The 19,486-nt window shown below is 39.3% G+C and overlaps 2 protein-coding genes across 2 annotated transcripts; both read right to left on the bottom strand.

The window, feature by feature from the left end:
- Positions 1–574: 574 nt before the first annotated feature.
- On the bottom strand, positions 575–9,158 carry LOC111228651 (serine/threonine-protein phosphatase 2A 55 kDa regulatory subunit B alpha isoform). The gene is made up of 10 exons (XM_022754649.1): positions 8,900–9,158; positions 8,435–8,512; positions 6,512–6,609; positions 6,164–6,329; positions 5,885–5,997; positions 5,161–5,338; positions 4,015–4,179; positions 3,166–3,335; positions 2,862–2,953; positions 575–2,517 (listed from the first exon to the last, which is right to left on the bottom strand). Exons 1-10 carry the CDS (start codon positions 8,904–8,906, stop codon positions 2,238–2,240), a joined length of 1,347 nt encoding a protein of 448 aa, XP_022610370.1. The 5' UTR covers positions 8,907–9,158; the 3' UTR covers positions 575–2,237.
- Positions 9,159–12,918: 3,760 nt separating this feature from the next.
- vps33a (VPS33A, CORVET/HOPS core subunit) lies at positions 12,919–19,241 on the bottom strand. The gene is made up of 13 exons (XM_022754777.1): positions 19,086–19,241; positions 18,704–18,769; positions 18,418–18,545; positions 18,104–18,290; positions 17,724–17,840; positions 17,402–17,576; positions 16,681–16,874; positions 15,832–15,958; positions 15,526–15,593; positions 15,105–15,242; positions 14,760–14,897; positions 14,492–14,660; positions 12,919–13,822 (listed from the first exon to the last, which is right to left on the bottom strand). The coding sequence occupies exons 1-13, from the start codon at positions 19,185–19,187 to the stop codon at positions 13,629–13,631; spliced, it is 1,803 nt and encodes a 600-aa protein (XP_022610498.1). The 5' UTR covers positions 19,188–19,241; the 3' UTR covers positions 12,919–13,628.
- Between the last annotated feature and the right edge of the window lie 245 nt (positions 19,242–19,486).

Here is a 19,486-nt window from a genome sequence, read left to right as displayed (position 1 = left end):
CTTGACTAACTTTAGAGAGAACTTGATTTTACAGTTTTAATATCACATGTTGATTAAAATGCCTTTCCCATTTAGGCCTTCAAGGACCTATTCTTTCACAGGAGCTCAATGATTCATAAACAAACCATGGCACAAAAACAGAACATTAAGATCCAAATTAGCTCAGAATCTAAGTGAAGTGTCCAAATAAGTTCTACATAAACATCAGTTACAGTAAGCCAAATTAAAAAAATAAACTGTTATAGTGCTTATGACTACAGAGGTACTGACACCTGAAAATACTTTTCTTTGGACATCCCACATCAGAAACGACACACTTCCTTGATGTCACAAAAAGTCTCTAGCTTTCAAACAAATTCTTGCCAGAATGAACAAAATAGTCATATTACAAAAAGGTTACCTGACCTTCAAGCGACCTTCAATCTACAATCAGTCTGAGATAGACAGCTAAAGAAACTACAGTGATCAGACTGTAATCCTATTGCCTTAATTTATACAAAAATAAATCAGCTATAGTGATTATTCTTCTCTTATCAGGTACGGTACAAAACATCATTAAAAAAAAAAAAAAAAAAAAAAAAAAAAAAATCTACAAACAGAAACAAGATCCAGAGGGTAAAGCGATTAATCAATCTAGAACAACACAATGCGCTTTGTGGGGAAGCTGACAGCAGCACTCAATGTTGGTGCCACAAACCGCAAGAGAATTAGGCCACAGCACGCCATCGTGCCCTTCCACGTATATAAGCTTTTGTCCTGAGCTTCATATGGTGGTCCACACATGTGCAAGGGTGCCCGGTCTGACCGGTGACACCTTGTCTGCAAGACAGCTTTAAATTAATCTATCTTTAGAGTGTATAGGACTGGTTACTTTGGCATAATTGGCCCCCACTTAACTCCCAAAACCACAATACCTGACAGATGTGTGCGCAAGTCATTCTTGTGTCCATGTTAAAGGACGATTTTTTTTTTCTTTTATGTTTTAGCCCATTAACTAGAAATCAATTACACGTCACTGCCGACAATTTTCCTAATTGTAGCCATTTCAGTGCTCTATGAAAATCAACTTACAGGCTTGAGCTTGAGATAAGTAATCCATCCCAATGAACATTTTAGGCAAGTTTTTAGTAATGCATGTGAGAACCAGGGATTGTTTTGAAAACCTGATACCGATATGTTCAGGACACTCAAGCAGATTACAAGCTGCTATTGTGTCAGAAGCTCTAATCCAGAGGACAGATGTTTAGAAACATGAATGTTCTTGCAAACATAAGGTGAATTTCATTATATCCTGCATTAAAAAGGCTGATTTTAGACGACTTACATTTATTATCATGTTTCAGTATGCTCGAACACACACTGTGTTTTCTTAATTGCGACTGTGTTACAACATAATAATTAATTTCACTTAAAGACAGCAAGAAGCTCACTGTGATGGAATACAACTCAAGTCAGGTTCAAGTATGCTGACTTTCTTACTGTAGACTGTAGAAAAAGGTTAGCAGTAATGTAAGTTATACACTATTTGTAGAGAATGAGCTAAAACATAATAAAATACTAGAATAGTCCTTTAACAGCATAACCATACTGTACATCTGGAAAGAAATGGTGAGTGAACTTGGCAACTTGACAAATACTTGGGGCAAATATGGAGTGTTGACAGCTTGTATTAGCAGTGTTTCAGGCCAGTATGAAAAGGAACATGGTGACGGAAACATGTATAAACAGTATTAAGAATTTCCTATTTATACTAATAAAACATGGCAGCTACAAAAAATGATCAACAATTGGTAGCTGTGACATACAAGTGAATCATGTCACGATGGCACAAAAGAATAAAGAAAATGAAATAGCCAAATATGTGCATTTAACTCATTTTCCCTTTGGTTTGGGATGTAGTGGAGTTGCAAACAGTAACTTGGTGAATGGAGTGATTCTAATGGAGGAAACCAATGACACTAAGTCACAAAGTCTGGTCTCAGATCTACAAACCCTGCATGTCTACAGTTGTTGTATACATGGAAAATGTGCTTGTGATGGCCTGCTTGGATGTACTGTGTTAATGATGCCGTTTGTTGTTGACAGAGTAAGTCTTGTCACATTCAATACTTAATTCACCAAGAGCAGATCATATCAAGACTCGGGGGTTTAGCCAAAGACAGACAAATATTGTTTGTTATGTGTGTATCAGAGCAGCGGGGCTCAAGCAGAAAACTGGGATCTGGGTTCAACAAATGCTAGTTGAGTTTTTCCTGGAATATGTACAGATTGTTGGTGGTGGCCACAGCAATGATGTTGTCCAGAGGATGCCAGGCAGTGTGGAGGATCTTCTTGTTAAAGTCAAGACTGTCTACACTGATCTCGTCCTTCTTGCGCTTCCCACCTGTGCTTACTTTGCGAGGTTTTAGGACCGATCGTGGTTTGCTGTTCTCCCGCGATGCCTCTAGGGTTACGTCCTGCCGGTAGCCTCTGTCAAACATCCTGAAGAAGTTGTTGTAGGAACCAGTCATCACAACACTGCAGAGAGACAAGTTATGAGTGAGAGATAGTAAACCAGATTATAACAATGAAGGAAAACTAATCAAAAAGCCATAAGTGTATACTCAGAACATGTCCAGAATACCCTTCTGCCATCCAAACCAAATTGTGTGTGGCCTTACACTCTGCACTGGACAGATAACTTCCTCTAAATGATAAGGCCAATGTTGCAGGGTTCAGCTGCGTCAAAGAGTCAGCCCAAGACATTTTTACATATCATGCATGTTGAATGTGTGGGGAATTGCAAACACCAGATTATCCAAAGATGACTGCATTGATGACTGGATATGTAAACAAGTAAATAAATAAAAATAGGTGCTCACCTGTCGTTCCCATTCCAACAGCACTCAAACTTGTCGAAGATGCAATCATTCTCATACAGTGAACACAACTTACTCCTGAGATATTCATGCACCTGTTAAAACAAAGTGAAGAACAGGTGTTGTAGTGACGATCAGCAGTTGTGCAAAAATGAAAATAACATTACAAGAGACCTGGACATTTTGATAATAATTGCAGTAAAACACCCCCCTCTTGTGGAGAAACAGTAGAACGACGTAAAATCTGCAGGACAAAAAAAAAACTGATGTAATGTATTTTTGTCTCAGCATGGCAACAGTTACAGACCTGATATGTCTCTACTGGTCGGGTCTCCATGTTGAGATCCCAGATTTTGACAGACAGGTAGTCGCGGGTCATCATGTAGCGTCCACTGTGGCTGAACTTCACATCAGAGATGGATGAGATGATTTCAGAAAAGAAAGAACGATTGTTTGGATCCTCTGGCTCTTCAAACACTTAAAAAAAAAAAAAAAAAAAAAAAAAAAAAAAAAAAAAAGGAAATGGATGCATGCCATTAGTATTCCCTGACTGCTATTAAGTGCAATGACAGTCTTCTTCTTCTTCTTTTTTTTTTTTTAATATAGCCGTTTATAATTTGATGCAGCAACATATTAAAATCTGTCTGCACTCTCAGTTCTGTATTTTTGGCAAAGAGTATTATGCACATGATGTTTTTACAAGCATGCTTTCTCTAAAATTGGAAAATCTAACAGAGAGAAGAAACAGTTTTGGAGCTCTGACCCTTGCCCGCTCATACAGGCACTTCACTAGTCAAGACTTCTTCTCAGGAAACTGCAGGCTTCATTAAAGCAGATTTCTTGGCAGATGCTACAAACTCTGCTGTTAGAAAGGCTTTAAAGATTTGAACGCCATCCTCGTCAACATGCATGTCAGTTTAAAAAGATACTATTCCCATAGCCCTTTCCGGAGAGACTGGGCTCACAATATGAGCTGGTCGATCAGAGATTGTTAGGCTCTTCATACGCATTAAAGCAATGTCTATCTACTAAAGCGAGCACGCTGACATTTACTACTTTCATTGTCTATCATCCAGTTTCCTTCGGCATAACACAGACACTCATCAGGATTCATCAGTTCCCCTGCAGGCACACAGCACAGATGAAACTCGCTTACTTTTGGCGTGCTTGTCGCACAGTGCTGATGCCCTCATGTCACACATGCGGATGGTGCCCTTGCTGCTGCTGTAGACAAAAGTGTTGCATTGGTTGGGGTGAAACTCCGCTGCTGTGATCACCTCCGTCAACTCCTCCATATTGGCTGGCTTAATGTCAACAATATCTGAAGAAGTGAGGTTAAGGTCAGGGGACTAAACAGACATGACCATGACTTAAATAGAAATACTCTAAAATAGTGTAATGGAAAAATTCTCCAGTCTAAAAAAAAAAAAAAACTTTCCTCTTTGACCATGCATTCAGAATGCCATCTATTATAGCTGCTCTGAACTAGTTAGGTGTCAACATCAACATTGCCTTATTTTGTGAATGCACTTACAATGGCAAGTAGCATTTGACTGGGACTCAATTCATTTTGCTCCCTTGGAGAATTAAGACACTAGACAGCAACAGAAAGTCATGTGGTCAGCTCAATGCAGGAATAAAACATTTCTTTACACTAGAACTACTCTGGGGTCAAATATAACATACATTTAACTTTTCAACATTCAGACTATGTTGGAGCAACTATATGTAAAAGTTTAAAAATCTCCACTTTGGGGGAATCTAGTGGTAGCATCAGATATGACATTGTGGCAGACACCAATGCACACCAATTAATTTTTCCCCCATGATTAGTTTACTTTAAAACACAGTGTCTAACATTTTTTAATACACCAGCAAAGTGCCACAGAACCATAGTTTGCATGGCTTATATAACAAAATGGATTGATTAATTCACTAACATGGATTAAAACAATGGAGTCCTAATAAGCAGTGGGTTTCAGTTTTGCCACAGGGACTGAATGATGTACAGTCTGAATGTATCCAGTGTGATGTGTGGTGGGAGGTGAACAGGATGCATGCAGGGGATCATGATCTCAGAGTGAGTCAGAACTACCTTAGAAGAAAAAAAAACAAACTAACCAGGACATAACATTCATTATTTCACACAGTACCTACACAGAAAGAAACAAACTTGTGGTCACTTAAAAATTTATCACAAGTTTGTCTTTGCTTCTTGATAAAACTGTACACAAACAACAGAAGAATTATGTCAAGACCTATAAAGATGATGGCTGCATAGAATTAAAGAACAGAAGGATACTAAAGCTGCGATCAGTGATCTCCAGATGCCAGAGGTTAATGCGCAGGTCATCTGCAGACAGGTAGGTCTCACAGTCACTGTTGACTGATATGGAGTTGATGTGGTAGGTGTGAGCATTTGCAAACACTCGCCTAGGGCTGGCTTCCACCATCAAGTCCATGGGCCTGAAAACTGGTACCTGAGAAGAGGAGAGGGTTTTAGCATCACTTCATTTGTAGGTAAGATTGTGTGTTCATCATATCATCCTCTATTTTACAAATTGCATTTTGATGATTAAGGTTCGCTGATACTGACACAAACAGATAAAAACAGTTAAAACAAAGGTCTGGCCTCATTTTAACTGGCGAGTCTGTTAAACTGAGTCTATATTTGGAAACTATTCAATAAATATAGATCAGTGTTTCACAAACAGAAGGGTGCACATGACTGGGGAGAAAAAAGTGAAAGCTGAATAGACCTTTTTCAGAGCAAACTTTTAGACTTCTCAAACACAGGTGTGACTAATAACATTAATGATTGCACTGCAATAACTGCAGCAATGGATTATTAACGTTATTAGTTAATGTGCTTTTTGTTTGTGAGACATGTAAGTATGATTGCTGAATGTCTGCATGAATCAAAGACAACTGATTACTCACAGACAGTGCCGTAATGACTGGGCTTTCTGGGTTTTAAATTTCACATCCAACATTAAGGGTACAGAGATAAAGCAATTTATACACACCCGTAGTGTCGTGACAGTATTAGGATCTCTGTATCGTCCATCTTCTTCCTTCAAATTGTAGCCCTCTGGTCTCTTGTCGCGCTCACTAATTTTCCACAGCTTTATGGTTTTGTCTGGCAATGAAAAAATCGTCCTCAGTTACACAAGAAACTCTTTAAATTTAGATTACTTGTGGCCAAATGATGTCTCCATAGGGCAGATGGAAAGGAAAAATAATTTAGCATCACCAATTAATTCTTATTGCAGTGAATCAGTTTAAAATCCAGTAGTTTTACTGACCATTTGTAGACAAAAGGAACTGTGCTGCATTTTTCTGAGGCAACCATCGAATCTTGTTGATCTTCTCTTCGATCTCAAGGCTTTTCAGGTAGTCAAACTCAGGCTCGTGGCTCTGGAAGGTGCTGTAAACATTGTACTCTCCTCGGCACTGTGGCTGATTCTTACTCTAAATAATAACAGAGAGAAGTTTTTATAAATTTCAAATGGTTATTTTCATCTTAAATTCTGAATTCAGTAAAACCGGCAGCCTGTGTGACCAAGTTATAGGAATTTATCCAATGTAAAAAAAGTCAATGATCGCACTGTTTGTACAGATTTAGTTTATTCAGATGAGTCACCAAAACTTACCTCTGGCTCCTGCTGAAAGATGACAACACGACCCCCCTTGTCCCCGGTGGCTAGTAGCTCCCCAGAGTGGTTGAATTCAACCGTAGATATGATGTCAGCTGTCAATAAGGTAGTGTATTTAGAATATCATCTTTTTTTTTTTTTTTGTTAAACTTAGCGCCATTTTTTTTGTCTTTAAATTGGAACTGTAGTGAGGAAACTGTTGTGTAAACCTGAGATGTGTTCAACATGAAAATATTTTGCACCGGTTTGCAAGGCTTTTCTGGTTGAACAACATATCCTCCCAATGATGCACAAAATTCTTCAAGCAGCGTTAAAGATATTGTACATTTGATGCCGTTTTTCCCACCTGGAAAGTGTGCAAACCATGTCATCCATTGTGAAAACACAACAGAGCAGTGATGTACATGAACTTTAACTTGAACATAAAGTCTAGGAGGGGAAAACAAACAACTTGCCATTCTCGGCTATTCAGCACTTCTCAAAGACAAGCATTCTCATCAAATCCTACAATATAACAATCAATCCCTGTTTACTGGCTTGGACTATTCTGAGCTAGTGCAATCCTTAATATAGACTATGGTGTTGTTCCTCTCTTAACACAGCACACAAAGAGCCTGACACGACCTGACTCCATACAGACTCTCATATAAAACTAAAAGGGCAGAGTGAAGGAGAAGGGGTTTAAATAAAACTACTACACTAATGTAGTGTTATGTTTTCAGGCTATGCACTGATATGTATTTTTGACACAAGGAGAGGCTCTTATTTATACTTGTTCTCAGGCAAAGCTTACTGTAAACAGCTGAGTAGCCCTCTACACACAAACAAGTCCATCATGTACTGTAAACATAGGTCTTAAGGGCACTTGTGAATTTACTAATTGGACAATGGTAAAAGGGGAGGTTGCCACTGGTCTTTCTGTGCATATGGTAATAAAAACTATAGTGTGTGTAATGTGACATTTTTTGCACTTTATTTGCATTTATTATCCCCATGTACTGTGTTAAAATGCCCTTCAGTACTGCAAGAATCTGCTCATCCAAAACACAGATTACATGATCTGTGTGGTATCTAACTGTGCAGATAGTTGAAAACAGAAACGCGTCTTTCCAGACACTATTTTCCAGTTAGTCAGGATAATCAATAGACCACATCGTCATCAGTAGTTTTCATTGGGAACTATTATTTGTTAGAAAATAGTTCAACGATGAATGTGGATTATCTGGGGTAACCAAACCAAAGAAACCTGTGATGATTTGAGCACCACAATTGAGTTGAATTAAATTCCTTTCACTTCTATCGTAATGGGTTTGCAGTAAAAGTTTCAAAATATAGGACCACCTGCATGGTAACACAGTGGCAGTGCCGATCAGACCTTTGAAAGCAGGTCATTAATGGACTCTGTGAAACACATTTGAAGTGGAACCTAAGCCAACTGATTGCTCAACCAAATAAACGTATTGCTTGACTAACTTCCTACTTGTTTATGAAATCTCCTTGTACTACGGGGGTAAAAACCAGCAACTTTTCAGTTCTAGTATGCATTTCACTCCCATGCATGCAAGCTTTACATAACACACACTGGAAAAATGCACACTAGGGAATTATAAAAGTAGTGACTGTTTATATTTTTGCAGCAATTGTGCCAAAAATAGATGAATGTCAGCCATGAGCCAGTTTTACCAGTCTGTAACAGGCCTACTGGACCATAAGCAAGTATGTGCCAGACCAGTAGCCCTTTTACTTCAGTGCAGCCAGACTGATCATGGCAATCAGTCATACAAGTTTTCATATGTATAAAAATATCTCAATCAGAAAGTGTAGCACTGGCATTAAAGCTAACCTCAAAACAAGCACGCACAGGATGCCAAGCAGAAAGTACATTTTAGCAACTGTTCAGTGACAACCACATGGACTTACCTTCTGCGACATCATCATCTATCGCTCCTTTGACCTGGGAGAAGCACCACTGCACATCACTGTTCCCACCACCGGCCCCTGCACAAAACACAACCCCAACTTTTAATACACCACCATCAAAGACAACTTTGCACGCGTTAGCCTGGTGCTAACTAAGCTAAGAATATTTATAGTCATGAGAGCAGGGCCACAAGTAACTTCATACTTATCGAATATAGTTACTGGTGTAGACAATTCCCTATCACCGGAAATACTTTTAGCATGTTTGCTGTGGAAAACGCTCACTTTCACACTGTCAGTGACACACACATCTAGCATCTTGGAAGTATCCTAGCTTGCTAGTTAGCCTGCGCTGGTTGACCACAACAGGAGAGACAAACCCATCATCTGTGCAGGACAGGACACATACTGCAGAATAATAATTAAACCTGAGACACTCTCACAGTCTTGGCTCTCTAGTTTTACCTGCCATGGTGAGCGACTCAAACAGAGTATATCTCTGTAGCGGGCTCGGGCCCTGGGCTGGAGCAGTGCTGACCCGGGTCGGCTGGGTGGTTCTGACCAAGGAGCAGTGGAGGAATGAAGCGGAGACTGCTGCTGTTGAGTCCGAAGACCGCACAAGTCCTGGACCCGGTTGATATTGACAGTACGAAACAGTTTTCAACCAGAGAAAGTAAACTTCAATCCTCAGTACTAGCTTTTAGACTTTGCACTCTACTTTGAGATTTCCCTCGCCTCTGCCTCTCCCAGCATTACACTTTCAAAATGGCGCAACTCGGGCGGCGTTCATCAGCCTTCAAACTGAGAGAGCGGTGCGGGGGCACCATGAAAATTTAACCTGGCAAATCTCAAGAACCGTCAGCGATGTGGTTCTTTTTCCTGTCCTGGGAAACCGCTTGGGGTAATTGATTTAAAGCACGTTTCATTTTCGATGAAAAGTTAAAGGGACTTTATTTTAGAAAACCCTTTAATAGCTTAAACCCCGCCCATGTGCATTGTTTCAGTGAATCAAATCAAACTAACCCACGCACGCAGGGTGAATTCAGCAATAGTGAAGCGATAAAACTGTAAACTAGATTTGATACGACTTTTAATTTACAAATGTAGATTTAATTGAGATAAGTACTATTTTATATTGAAGTTAATTAATCATGATTTAAATACTGATCACACAGTACATTATAGTAGGTTATTTTTTGGGGGAGTTACAAACACATTTTATGTTTGCTGTGCATTTAATGCAGGCATGTCTCTGTCAACTGTAACACATCCGGATTTCAACAACATGAGATAAGAACAAGATAACACACAAGCCAGACACCAGTTTTGTTAGTACATATATGTCAAGAATGAGAAACTAAGTGGAGACCAAGCACCAGGCCCAGATTTACCCTCGAACAAGCCCCAAGGCAAAGTGTTGTTGAGCACCTATAGGCCTTTTTCACAGCAGACATACTTCACACCTGCTATAGTAGGAAAAGCACAGGTGGTAGTAATTACAATAACAATGGCTCTATTATATTCTCGTTTCCCAGTAAGTCATGACGGTGTGATGTGTGAGGCCACATGCAGGTAATGAAGCAGCTAAATGATCAGTAATCATTTATTTTATTGTTTATAGCATACCTGTGCTTTCTTTGCTGTCACATGTCGAAATGTCTTTCATGAATAATGCCCACTGACATCCCTGTCACCCTCTGTCTATTGTATGTGTATCATTTAGTTTTGGTAGGTAATTTTTGTTTGTTTGTTTGTTTTTTTTTGGGTGGTGCTATTATAACTTAGTGCCAACAAAGGGATGACAGGAAATGAGGAAGAGAGAGATGTAAGGAGGGCCAAAGCCAGACTTGAACCAGGACAATGCAGCTCATGGTCAGCATCTTAGCTCCTAAGACACAGGGATACCCCAGTTTTTGGTAATTTGACTGTTTTGATTTATTTAGAAATATGCACCTTATAATCACAATATAAACTGAAACAATAAAGACCTTAAAACTAGAATTTGAAGACAGGACTTCCTACAGGTGTTTCCTTAAGGCCCAAATAATTTCAGTTCATATTATGTTTTGGTGCTATATACAGTATTGCCAACCAAATTTGCAATTAACCAAATTATTACAAATTAATCTCCATACTTTAAACCTGGAGCCTTCCGGTCCTCTGGAAGCCTAGGGCCCATGGGGCAGGTGTCCACTCTCCCAGATATCCATGCAGAAGAACAGCTTTGTTTCACCAATGCATTTGGCAGAAACTAGAACCATAACAGAGAAATAATCCCCAGTGACATTACCACTGATGTGTCTTATTTTCACAAACATTTTGCCAAACTTTATATGTGCTTCCAAGGGGGGAAAAAACAGCTTTGAAGATACACAATACGGCTTTTGTATGCTACACAACCATACAAACATGTTTTATAGCTTCATTCTGGTAACCTTGCAGCCCAGCAGATATCACAGTTTTTAGATTGCACAATTAAACACATTGTCAACAAACACAACTGATGAGTTTCACTGTGGAGTTGCTCTATATGCCTGAAACACCCTGTTTAGATTAGTAAAAAAAAGAAAGAAAAAGAAAAACTGGACAAAAGCTATGAGCTCTAATGCAGAGTGTGAATCACAGAGCGAAACAAACATGACCACTCCAGCTGCGCATGGAGACATTAACAATTTATAGGAACTGCATAGTCCACAAATCCCAAGAAGGTCTGACTTCATTAATGAGCTCTCGAGAACGGGCTCATTCTTTAACAGTCGCTTTCTTTTTACTTTCCCACCATAAAATATGTGGTCCATCTGGCAAGGAGCAGAGCACCAAACAGCACGGTGTAGCTGAAGAGGACAAATTTAAGGATTTCCTTGAATGTCCGGAGGAAGCGGATTAACAAAGGCTCCACATCCAGAGGCTCCTGCTGCATCTTCTGCCTGCGACCAGGTTGAGTCAGGTGTCCCATATTCTCACCTCGACCCATTCTGCAAACACACACTTTTGTCAGATTTCAGAATAAAACACAACAAAATAGTTAACGACTTTAATGTCCACCAAGGTGGCCCATCTGAAAGTTTACAACAACACAGACGGTGTGAATAATCTAATTAATTACATTAAATAATCATAAATGAAGACAAAAAAGCTCAAAATTTTCTGAAAATGCCGTTGGGATAAATTACATCTTATGTATGGTCTTTGTTCCCATGCTTACTTAAGTAGAAAATACATTATTTTTAGCACTTTATGTATTATGAAATGTGTTGGGGGTGCACATTGATTTGTTCCTAGCCCTGTAGGAGCTGAAGAGGCTGCATTGTCACAAGACCACTGTTAATAATTTATCTGTAAATTACAGTAAGTGCTGACCCACTTTGTTTGTGTACAGCCAGAGACAATGTAAACTGTTGAACATCTTCAGCATTTAACTTTCATGATGTTTTAAACCGTTTTCAGATATTCTCAGGGAGACATGATGAAGCTGTAGAGTATGCAACTTGCTGATTAACACTGAATACGTTCATCTATGTTTTCTTCAAAGTAGTTATTAGTAATTGAATAAGAAATGTAAGCATAATGTAATGAGTTGTCTTGATTAAAAATGTATTAATATCTTGTCCTGGTAAAGGTTTGCCAGACTTGAACTAAATTTACAAAATTTATAACATGCATGAATCACAATTTTAAATCAAAACCAGTCATACCTTGGTGTTGTTGGTGCAAGACAGGAGCTGATCAGAATGTGGGCTCCTGTGCTTCCTGTCCTGAAGTCCAAGTTGGTGTGTGCTGCCTTGAGCGTCTCAAGCTCTTATGGCAGAGGAGGAGCCAAAAGCAATAACTGATCACAAGCATCTGAATCTCCTGGGAACGATCTAATGGGAGTTTAAGTCTTCAGTGCACCTGCTCCTCAAACAAAGAAATGGTCCTGTAAAATTATGGCCATCAAACAATATTAACAGATTTAATTTTAGCCAATCAAAATGGAGGAAATTAACATAGATTTACCCGAGCAGAGTTCACCAAAATATCTGAGTGCTGTCAGCAGGTCTCCCTATGTTCATAGTGTAAGGCACGGAGACGGTATTGACTGAGAGAGAGATCAAACACCCTCATGCAGCACAGTTATCCTCTACCGGAACACGGAGCAAATGGCCTCCTAATTCAATCAGTGTCCTGCACTGTCAAATCATGGGCTGAGCTCTCCAGACAGCACAGGGCCATTATCGGCTGATCGGGAGGCCTGTTACTGTGCTAATTGCTCCTTCAGAGAGCTGGAGCACTGCTGACGGATACACTCCCATCCCTGCTTTTCATCTGCTCTCACCGATCACAATCGGCTTGTCTTTCCTAAAATTATCCAGAAAACAATAGTCAAAATGGCCTCCCACAAGACCAAGTAACACAAGACTAATTTCAGTTAGTTAAGACTTTATTTACCCATTTTCATCCGAGCAAAAGCCACACAGAAATCTGCCAACAAAAGCCCTCAAAAGTGGAAATCAAAGTTCAGCTTTAATCATCTTACACATTCAAAATATTTTAATCATACATACATATATACAGTACCTTTATAGAGGACAAAGGGATGTACATAAACAGTAGAATTAAACCAGCTTTATGTTATATATTGTCTGGCTGCAAATTAGGGACTAGAAAAAAATATTTAAAACAGGTACTCTATGGAGTTTATGACCACTTGAAGCACTATGGAGGAATGATTTTACAAATGGGTCAGTATTTTGTTTGTATCATGAACATGCACGAGACCACAACACAATCCACATTCCTGCTGCTGGTTTCACACTATTCCACTGATCGACAGGTGGCGGTGCCAACATACGAAGAAGTGTAGTAAACCATCTATAAAGGCGAGTGACAAACATTAGTGTAACAATGCACAATATAAAATATATATAAAAAAAAAAAAAAAAACAGGTTTGCAAATGCAATGAAGAAGAAAATGCATTCAACATATTTGCAGGGCCTCAGAGATACACACAGTGTGTTTTAGTTAGTAACAGAATGAAAACATAACTTTGTTCACAAAAAAACTCCACAGGGCACCTTTAAAGAGCCTGTTGCTGTTTATCCAGCAGAGACATCAATGAAACACCTGCAGTTCACTGATAGGGACATAAAAACAGCAGCTGTGGTTTTCTGATGGATGGGGTGTTTGATGTGGCCAGGTGTACATGCAGGTGACTCAGGGGGTCTGAGATTCAGGTCGGTCCATGAGGGATTTGATCCAAGTTGTACCGTTTATGAGTTTTGTGGTGGCTATAATGTACTCCATCCCGCTGTCTTCCATTTGAGAGAGGAAACGAAGAGCGGCTATTTCTGCATACGTCACACCACCGAGGAAGAACACTAGTGTTGTCCGATTCTCCCCCTGCTGGCCTGTATGACAGTAACAGGAGACACATGTCACTCAAACACAATGTAAAAGCTAAATAAGAGGGAAATGATGAGCATGACAAAGATTTTCCTTTATTTCTGACGTGGTAAACTAGCCATCACTACCTTTAACAAAATACAGCTGAATGTAGAGAGGGCCAAGTTCCCTCTGCTTAAGCACCATTTTTTGAAATGTGAAAACACTAATTTAGCCGTCAGCCTCCCCCTAGATTAGAGTCCTCTATTATCACCTTTTCCAATCCAGTTTAAGGCAGGCATGTGGAAACAAGTCAACTGTCTAATGCCCAAACTCACAGTTCTAATTTGCACATTTCAAATTGAGTGTATAATTAAATTCATTATTCACATCAGTGTAACACCTAATACTGCCAATATGAGAAGAGGGAGAGAAACTGAGGGAAAGCACTGGTGGTCACTGTCAAATCGAGTGCATGTTTTTATCTAGCCTTCTCTTCACCAGACAAACAAACACGGACAGTGGTTCTGTGGTATTGTCAGCTTTGTGCCATCAATCTGCTGCTGTTCTACATTTGACTCAACAAAAACAAAGCCTGTGTCTTATCTATGCGTACCAGGCAGGAGGCTGTTTACTTTTATTCTTGTCAGTGAGCAGCAGGGCAAACAGCAGACCTAGTTTGTAATGGTCCTTACGTTTCTTATGAAGCCCAGCGGGCAGCTGTTGTCTCTCCTCAAAGTGTGGGCCTGGAAGCATCTTCAGCACCTCTTCGATGCTACGCCACCCGGGCCTGGCCAATACCTGTGTCAGTCGGATGCTTAGAGGAGCGTAGCCACTGTACACGTAGGAGATGTCGTTGGGGTTCTGAGGGTAAAAAGAAAAACAGTCAAGGTCCTCTTCAAACCTTCAAACATGCATGTGTTCAATTGTCAGTTTTCTTGCTTTTCTTCATAAATGTCGTACCTGTTCATTGGCATCCTCCATCCACAGTTTAAGGGTTTTCCTAATAGTGGGGTAGTTATTCCTTGAGCTTGTCTGTGCCTTCAGAAGACCCGCCTTCTCTAGGTTGTTCAGTGTTAGTATGTGTTCATAACCGTAGGTCTACACAAAAAACAAACAAAAAAAAAAAAGCATTATTAATAATATCTGTCACCTACCAGTTTCAATTAATCTTTTAATACAACTAAGTAAAAAAAAAAGACCATCCCACACTCCACTTCCCCACGATTTTTCTCTGTTGATCCAGTAGGAATGCATGAGCACAGACAAGACATCACCACCAAAAACAAATCTTGTCTTTGACTCTACCTGTAGAATCTCCCTCTTGTAGAAGTCAAACACCTTCTGCTTAAGGCCATTGTTGCAGACTGACTGCATACACACCAGACGCAGAATCTTGATCAGTGGATCCTTTTGGGCAATGCTGTCCTCTATATACGTGTTCACCTGGATAATCAAATAACATTGTAGTGGAATTATAGATAAAAGTACAAACCAATTTGTCTAAATTCAAACCAAAGACCGAACCAGAAGCTGAAAAACAAATGCCATTCAACATTTCTCATTTTTTTTCCATTTTAAAGACTTCTTCAATTAGACATGTTTTGAAAATGAGGTTAACTTTAGTGAAATCATATGAAACATGGTATATCTATGTAATAATAATGTTAGAGCAAACTGCATAACACATTAGCTTAGGTGGAATGGTGAATGATAAACAGATTAATACCTTGTCTGTGTCGACTCCAGTCATAAACTCCTGCTCCACTGTTAGATTATCAAAGAAGGCCTCAGATGCTGAAATGGGAGAGTTTAATTTTATCATCAAAAGTATTTGATAGTTAAAACATAAAACGGTGAAAGGAAAGACAAATACAACTGAGCAATAGAAAATGATTTCATAGATGGGTGATAAGCAAGTTTTTACAAATCACACATTGTATTTTGTAAATATTAAATATGTAAGAATCTGTGCAAAATTAAATGAAAAAAATGGTGTCAGATTTGATGAGGTAAGTCAGGGGATATCACGCACTGGTGATGTCCTTGATCAGCTCTGCTATAGAGGTATGGTTAGCCAGTGAGCTTCGTGCTGCCTGCATATGAGGCAACTGAGACACAAACTGCTTTATTTCTCCCACTGTTTTGGCATTATGGCGTTCCTGCAACACAAGACAAAAATAAACCCTTTACTTGCTGAACTGCTAATAAATTTGATAGAGCAGCTAAAAAAAAAAAAAAGCATTCAAAATGATGAACCCAATTTAATTATCACAAAAAGACAATCACATAGCCCATCAGTAAAAGGAAACAGGTGTGGGCACGACAGGCAAAACAGTTTTACCCATCTTCAGTTTTTTTCTATAAACTCCCACCAAACACACAATAAACTATTTTAGTTTGGTGTCTATCTACACAAATTCCCTTCAGACTAAACAATGACAATACACACACAATCAATGATGTTCCTGAAAACCTTTCTAATGGAAAGTCTCTTTCCCTGGAGCATCCTGCTCATGCTCACTGCTTTCTGGGGTCAGAATCAGTGTGTCTGAGTTCTGAGCTGATAAGAGAATGGTAGTATGTTTGTCTTGGTTAGGCATCTGCTTCAACAATTAGTGCTTCATCTTATCTCTAGGTGATTGTCATCACCTCCTTTACCTAATAGATTTCTGTTATGACCTTTGCTGTAAAATGCCACACAGATTAAAATCAGATCAGATCAGCTAGAATGTCTGAAAGTGATCTATTGTAGCTCCAGGGAAGTGCCAGGCATTTTAACTAATTTTTTTTTTAACATTCATGTGATGAAGGAAAGATTACATTATAATCATATTACAGCAGGTAAATACACTGGGACAGGCAGAGTTGAAGCAAGACTAACCTCAAAGGCAGCAGAAATAATTTTGGCCTTCTTGCTGAGCGCTGCTCCGACAGCATTAAAATTTTTGTCCCTGATTTCTGCATACAGTTCCTCTGCTGAGTTGAGCTGTAACTTCTTGGGCTCTGTGGGCAAATCTTTACTTGCTTCACCTTGCTTTTTCTGCGCAAACTTCTCAGGGGGCAACTTGACATAACCTGTGAGGCAGAAGGGAGAAAAAAAAAAAGTGGCGATTAAAAATAAAGTTAATTGTTCTTTTGTCATATTATACCTGAGCAAAACTCCAGACAAACTCATGGCTTAGGATAATATATAATATGTGTTTAAAATACTCTTGGCTGCCACCACATGAAATGGCTGCAGCCAAACCCTTCAATAAAGCACAAATAGTCTGTAATGGTCAATGAAATAATCAGTATGAAGAAATGAATCTTCACATTAACATTATGATATGATCAATTGGTAAAATATTGGGAAAATTTGACTACATATACATGCCTATAAGCATATTTAATACATTACATTTGTAATTGAATATTTTCTGTTCAAGTACAATGCAGCCAATTACAACACCTTTTTTGCCCCAAATTCTCAATAAAGCAAAATTTTAACAAATTATTTAAAAAATAATAATAATAAAAAAATAAAAAATGCAGCCATCAGATCATATAAATATAACTGAGTACTTGACCATTCAGCAGAAGCCAAAAAGGTTTATTCTGACCATTAGTGATTCCATAGATCTCGTCAATGAGACCCTCGTAGGTGAGCTGTGTGGCCAGAGGGGTGAGCAGGTCAACGTTACGGTCCAGGAGGAGGAGAGTATCGAACACGGGCAGGATCTGATTCTGACTGCCGGCAAACTCCCTCTTCATCCTCAGCATCATGTTGGCAACATGCTGAGAACAAGCAGAGAATTTCTTTCTCAAACAAATTCATTCACCTGGCTGCTGCTGAGAGCTTGTCCATCTGCAATTATGAGTTTCAATACAGAGCAATACTTATCACTTTTTATAGAAAATGATTCCAGCTCGCACCATACTCACCCGAGCACATTCTCCTTTCCCATATATCTGTGGAATGGTGCCATACAGCGCCTGTAAGGTCATGAGGCCTTTGGCTGTGTGGTAAAGGCTTGTTTGGTCATTTTCTAGGTAGCACTCCTGAATGAGGGAGTAAAGACATGTTATGAACGTGAGAAATACACCACAGCAACAAATAAAGTATTTGGAGTATTTCTTTAAAGAGATCTCACAAATTTGACCCACAATAATCATTTTGTCAATATTTTATTATGGTAAAATACTGCTTGACTTTCTTGATTTGAAATTTAATCTTCACTTCATGACAACACATACTGTAAACACTTCATTTGTAGAGCAGCTGAGTGGTTAGTGTATGTCTGGTATGTACAAGTTGAACACACCCTAAAAGCACTTTCATACTCCATGGAGAGCAGGTCACCATCATAGGGAATCAGGTCCAGAATATACTCATCAATGTTGATGAACGAACCCAGCACACCCTGCTCCTTCAGCCGCTGTTCACACAGCATGCTCCGCCGTGGCACAAACAAAATGTGGAAGTCTCGTGACGAATGCAGCTTATCCTCACTAAAGGTGCACAATCCAGAACAAATGTTAAAATACAGCAAACAGCTTTACAAAGTGACTCGAAAATACTTGGCTGTCTGACATTGATTGTCTGATTTTGTTTTTTTTTAAAGAGACACATACAGACCTAAATACATTCTCAGCAATGATGTCCATAAGCTCTAGTCTGGGACGGACAAAGAAGATGATATTTTTGACATCAGCAGAGGGGAGCCTGCCACTCTTGAGGGTGAACATCTTTTCCACTTCATGTTCCTAAAAAAACACAGTGACAAACATACAAGAGTTGTTTGGCATCTACAATTAACAAAAGCGTAAGCTATATTAAACATATGGTGCATTACTGTGCCTTCACCTGACACTTTATCTGGGCCTTTTCTGTTATTTTACAACGCAACAAGAGAAGCACTTACCTTTAGTAGAGAGTACTGAGCTATCAGTCCAAAAGGCCCAGTCAGATATTCATCCCAGACAATGGCCTAAAGAGCAACGGGACACACAGTTAATGAGCAATGACAATTGCAAATGGAAATGATTACCATAATAAATTGATATGCAGCCTCACTAAAAGAAAACTACAACTCACAGACAGATAACCCTGTAGCTATAGTGTTAGGGTTAGTGTTATTAAACTATACTTACACTCAAGACATAACTATCTCTTCAAATAACCTATAACATTATGAATTATGTCCACCCCATTGAAACTGCATGATAATGTTGACGTTGAGGCTAAGGAGACTAACTTAACTGTCGCTGTTTCAGCCATGTTTTACATGTTGGTGTGTTCATTACCTTGCTTCCCGCACATTTGTCCAAAAACTCTCGAAGCTCTTTTCGTGCTGCTTCTCTCAAAATGTTTAAATTGACTCTTCCGTAGGATAGGTGGGCAGCCATTTTTCCTTGTTAGCGACAGAAGTAATCAGGTGACCGCAGCTGTACAGCTCAATCACGTGACCAAAGAAGATACAATATTGGGAAAGTTCACACCATAACCCAGCCCGAAGACTGTAAAATACAAAACTGCTTTAGTAAATTTCTCCAGTCTATGTAAACTTTGTGTCCGTTAGTCTGCCCTATCTTACAACAGTCTACAATTATTATAAACAACAGTAACAGCTAGCTAACAGGATCCTGTACGTCTTTGGCTTGCCTAATTCGTTTCACGCATGCGTAGTGGGCGCTCGCTAACAATT

The sequence above is a fragment of the Seriola dumerili genome, unplaced genomic scaffold, assembly GCF_002260705.1.
Source record: "Seriola dumerili isolate Sdu_G_001 unplaced genomic scaffold, Sdu_1.0 BDQW01000017.1, whole genome shotgun sequence".
NCBI classification, from domain to species: domain Eukaryota; kingdom Metazoa; phylum Chordata; class Actinopteri; order Carangiformes; family Carangidae; genus Seriola; species Seriola dumerili.
This window is presented reverse-complemented; position numbering and strand designations above follow the sequence as displayed.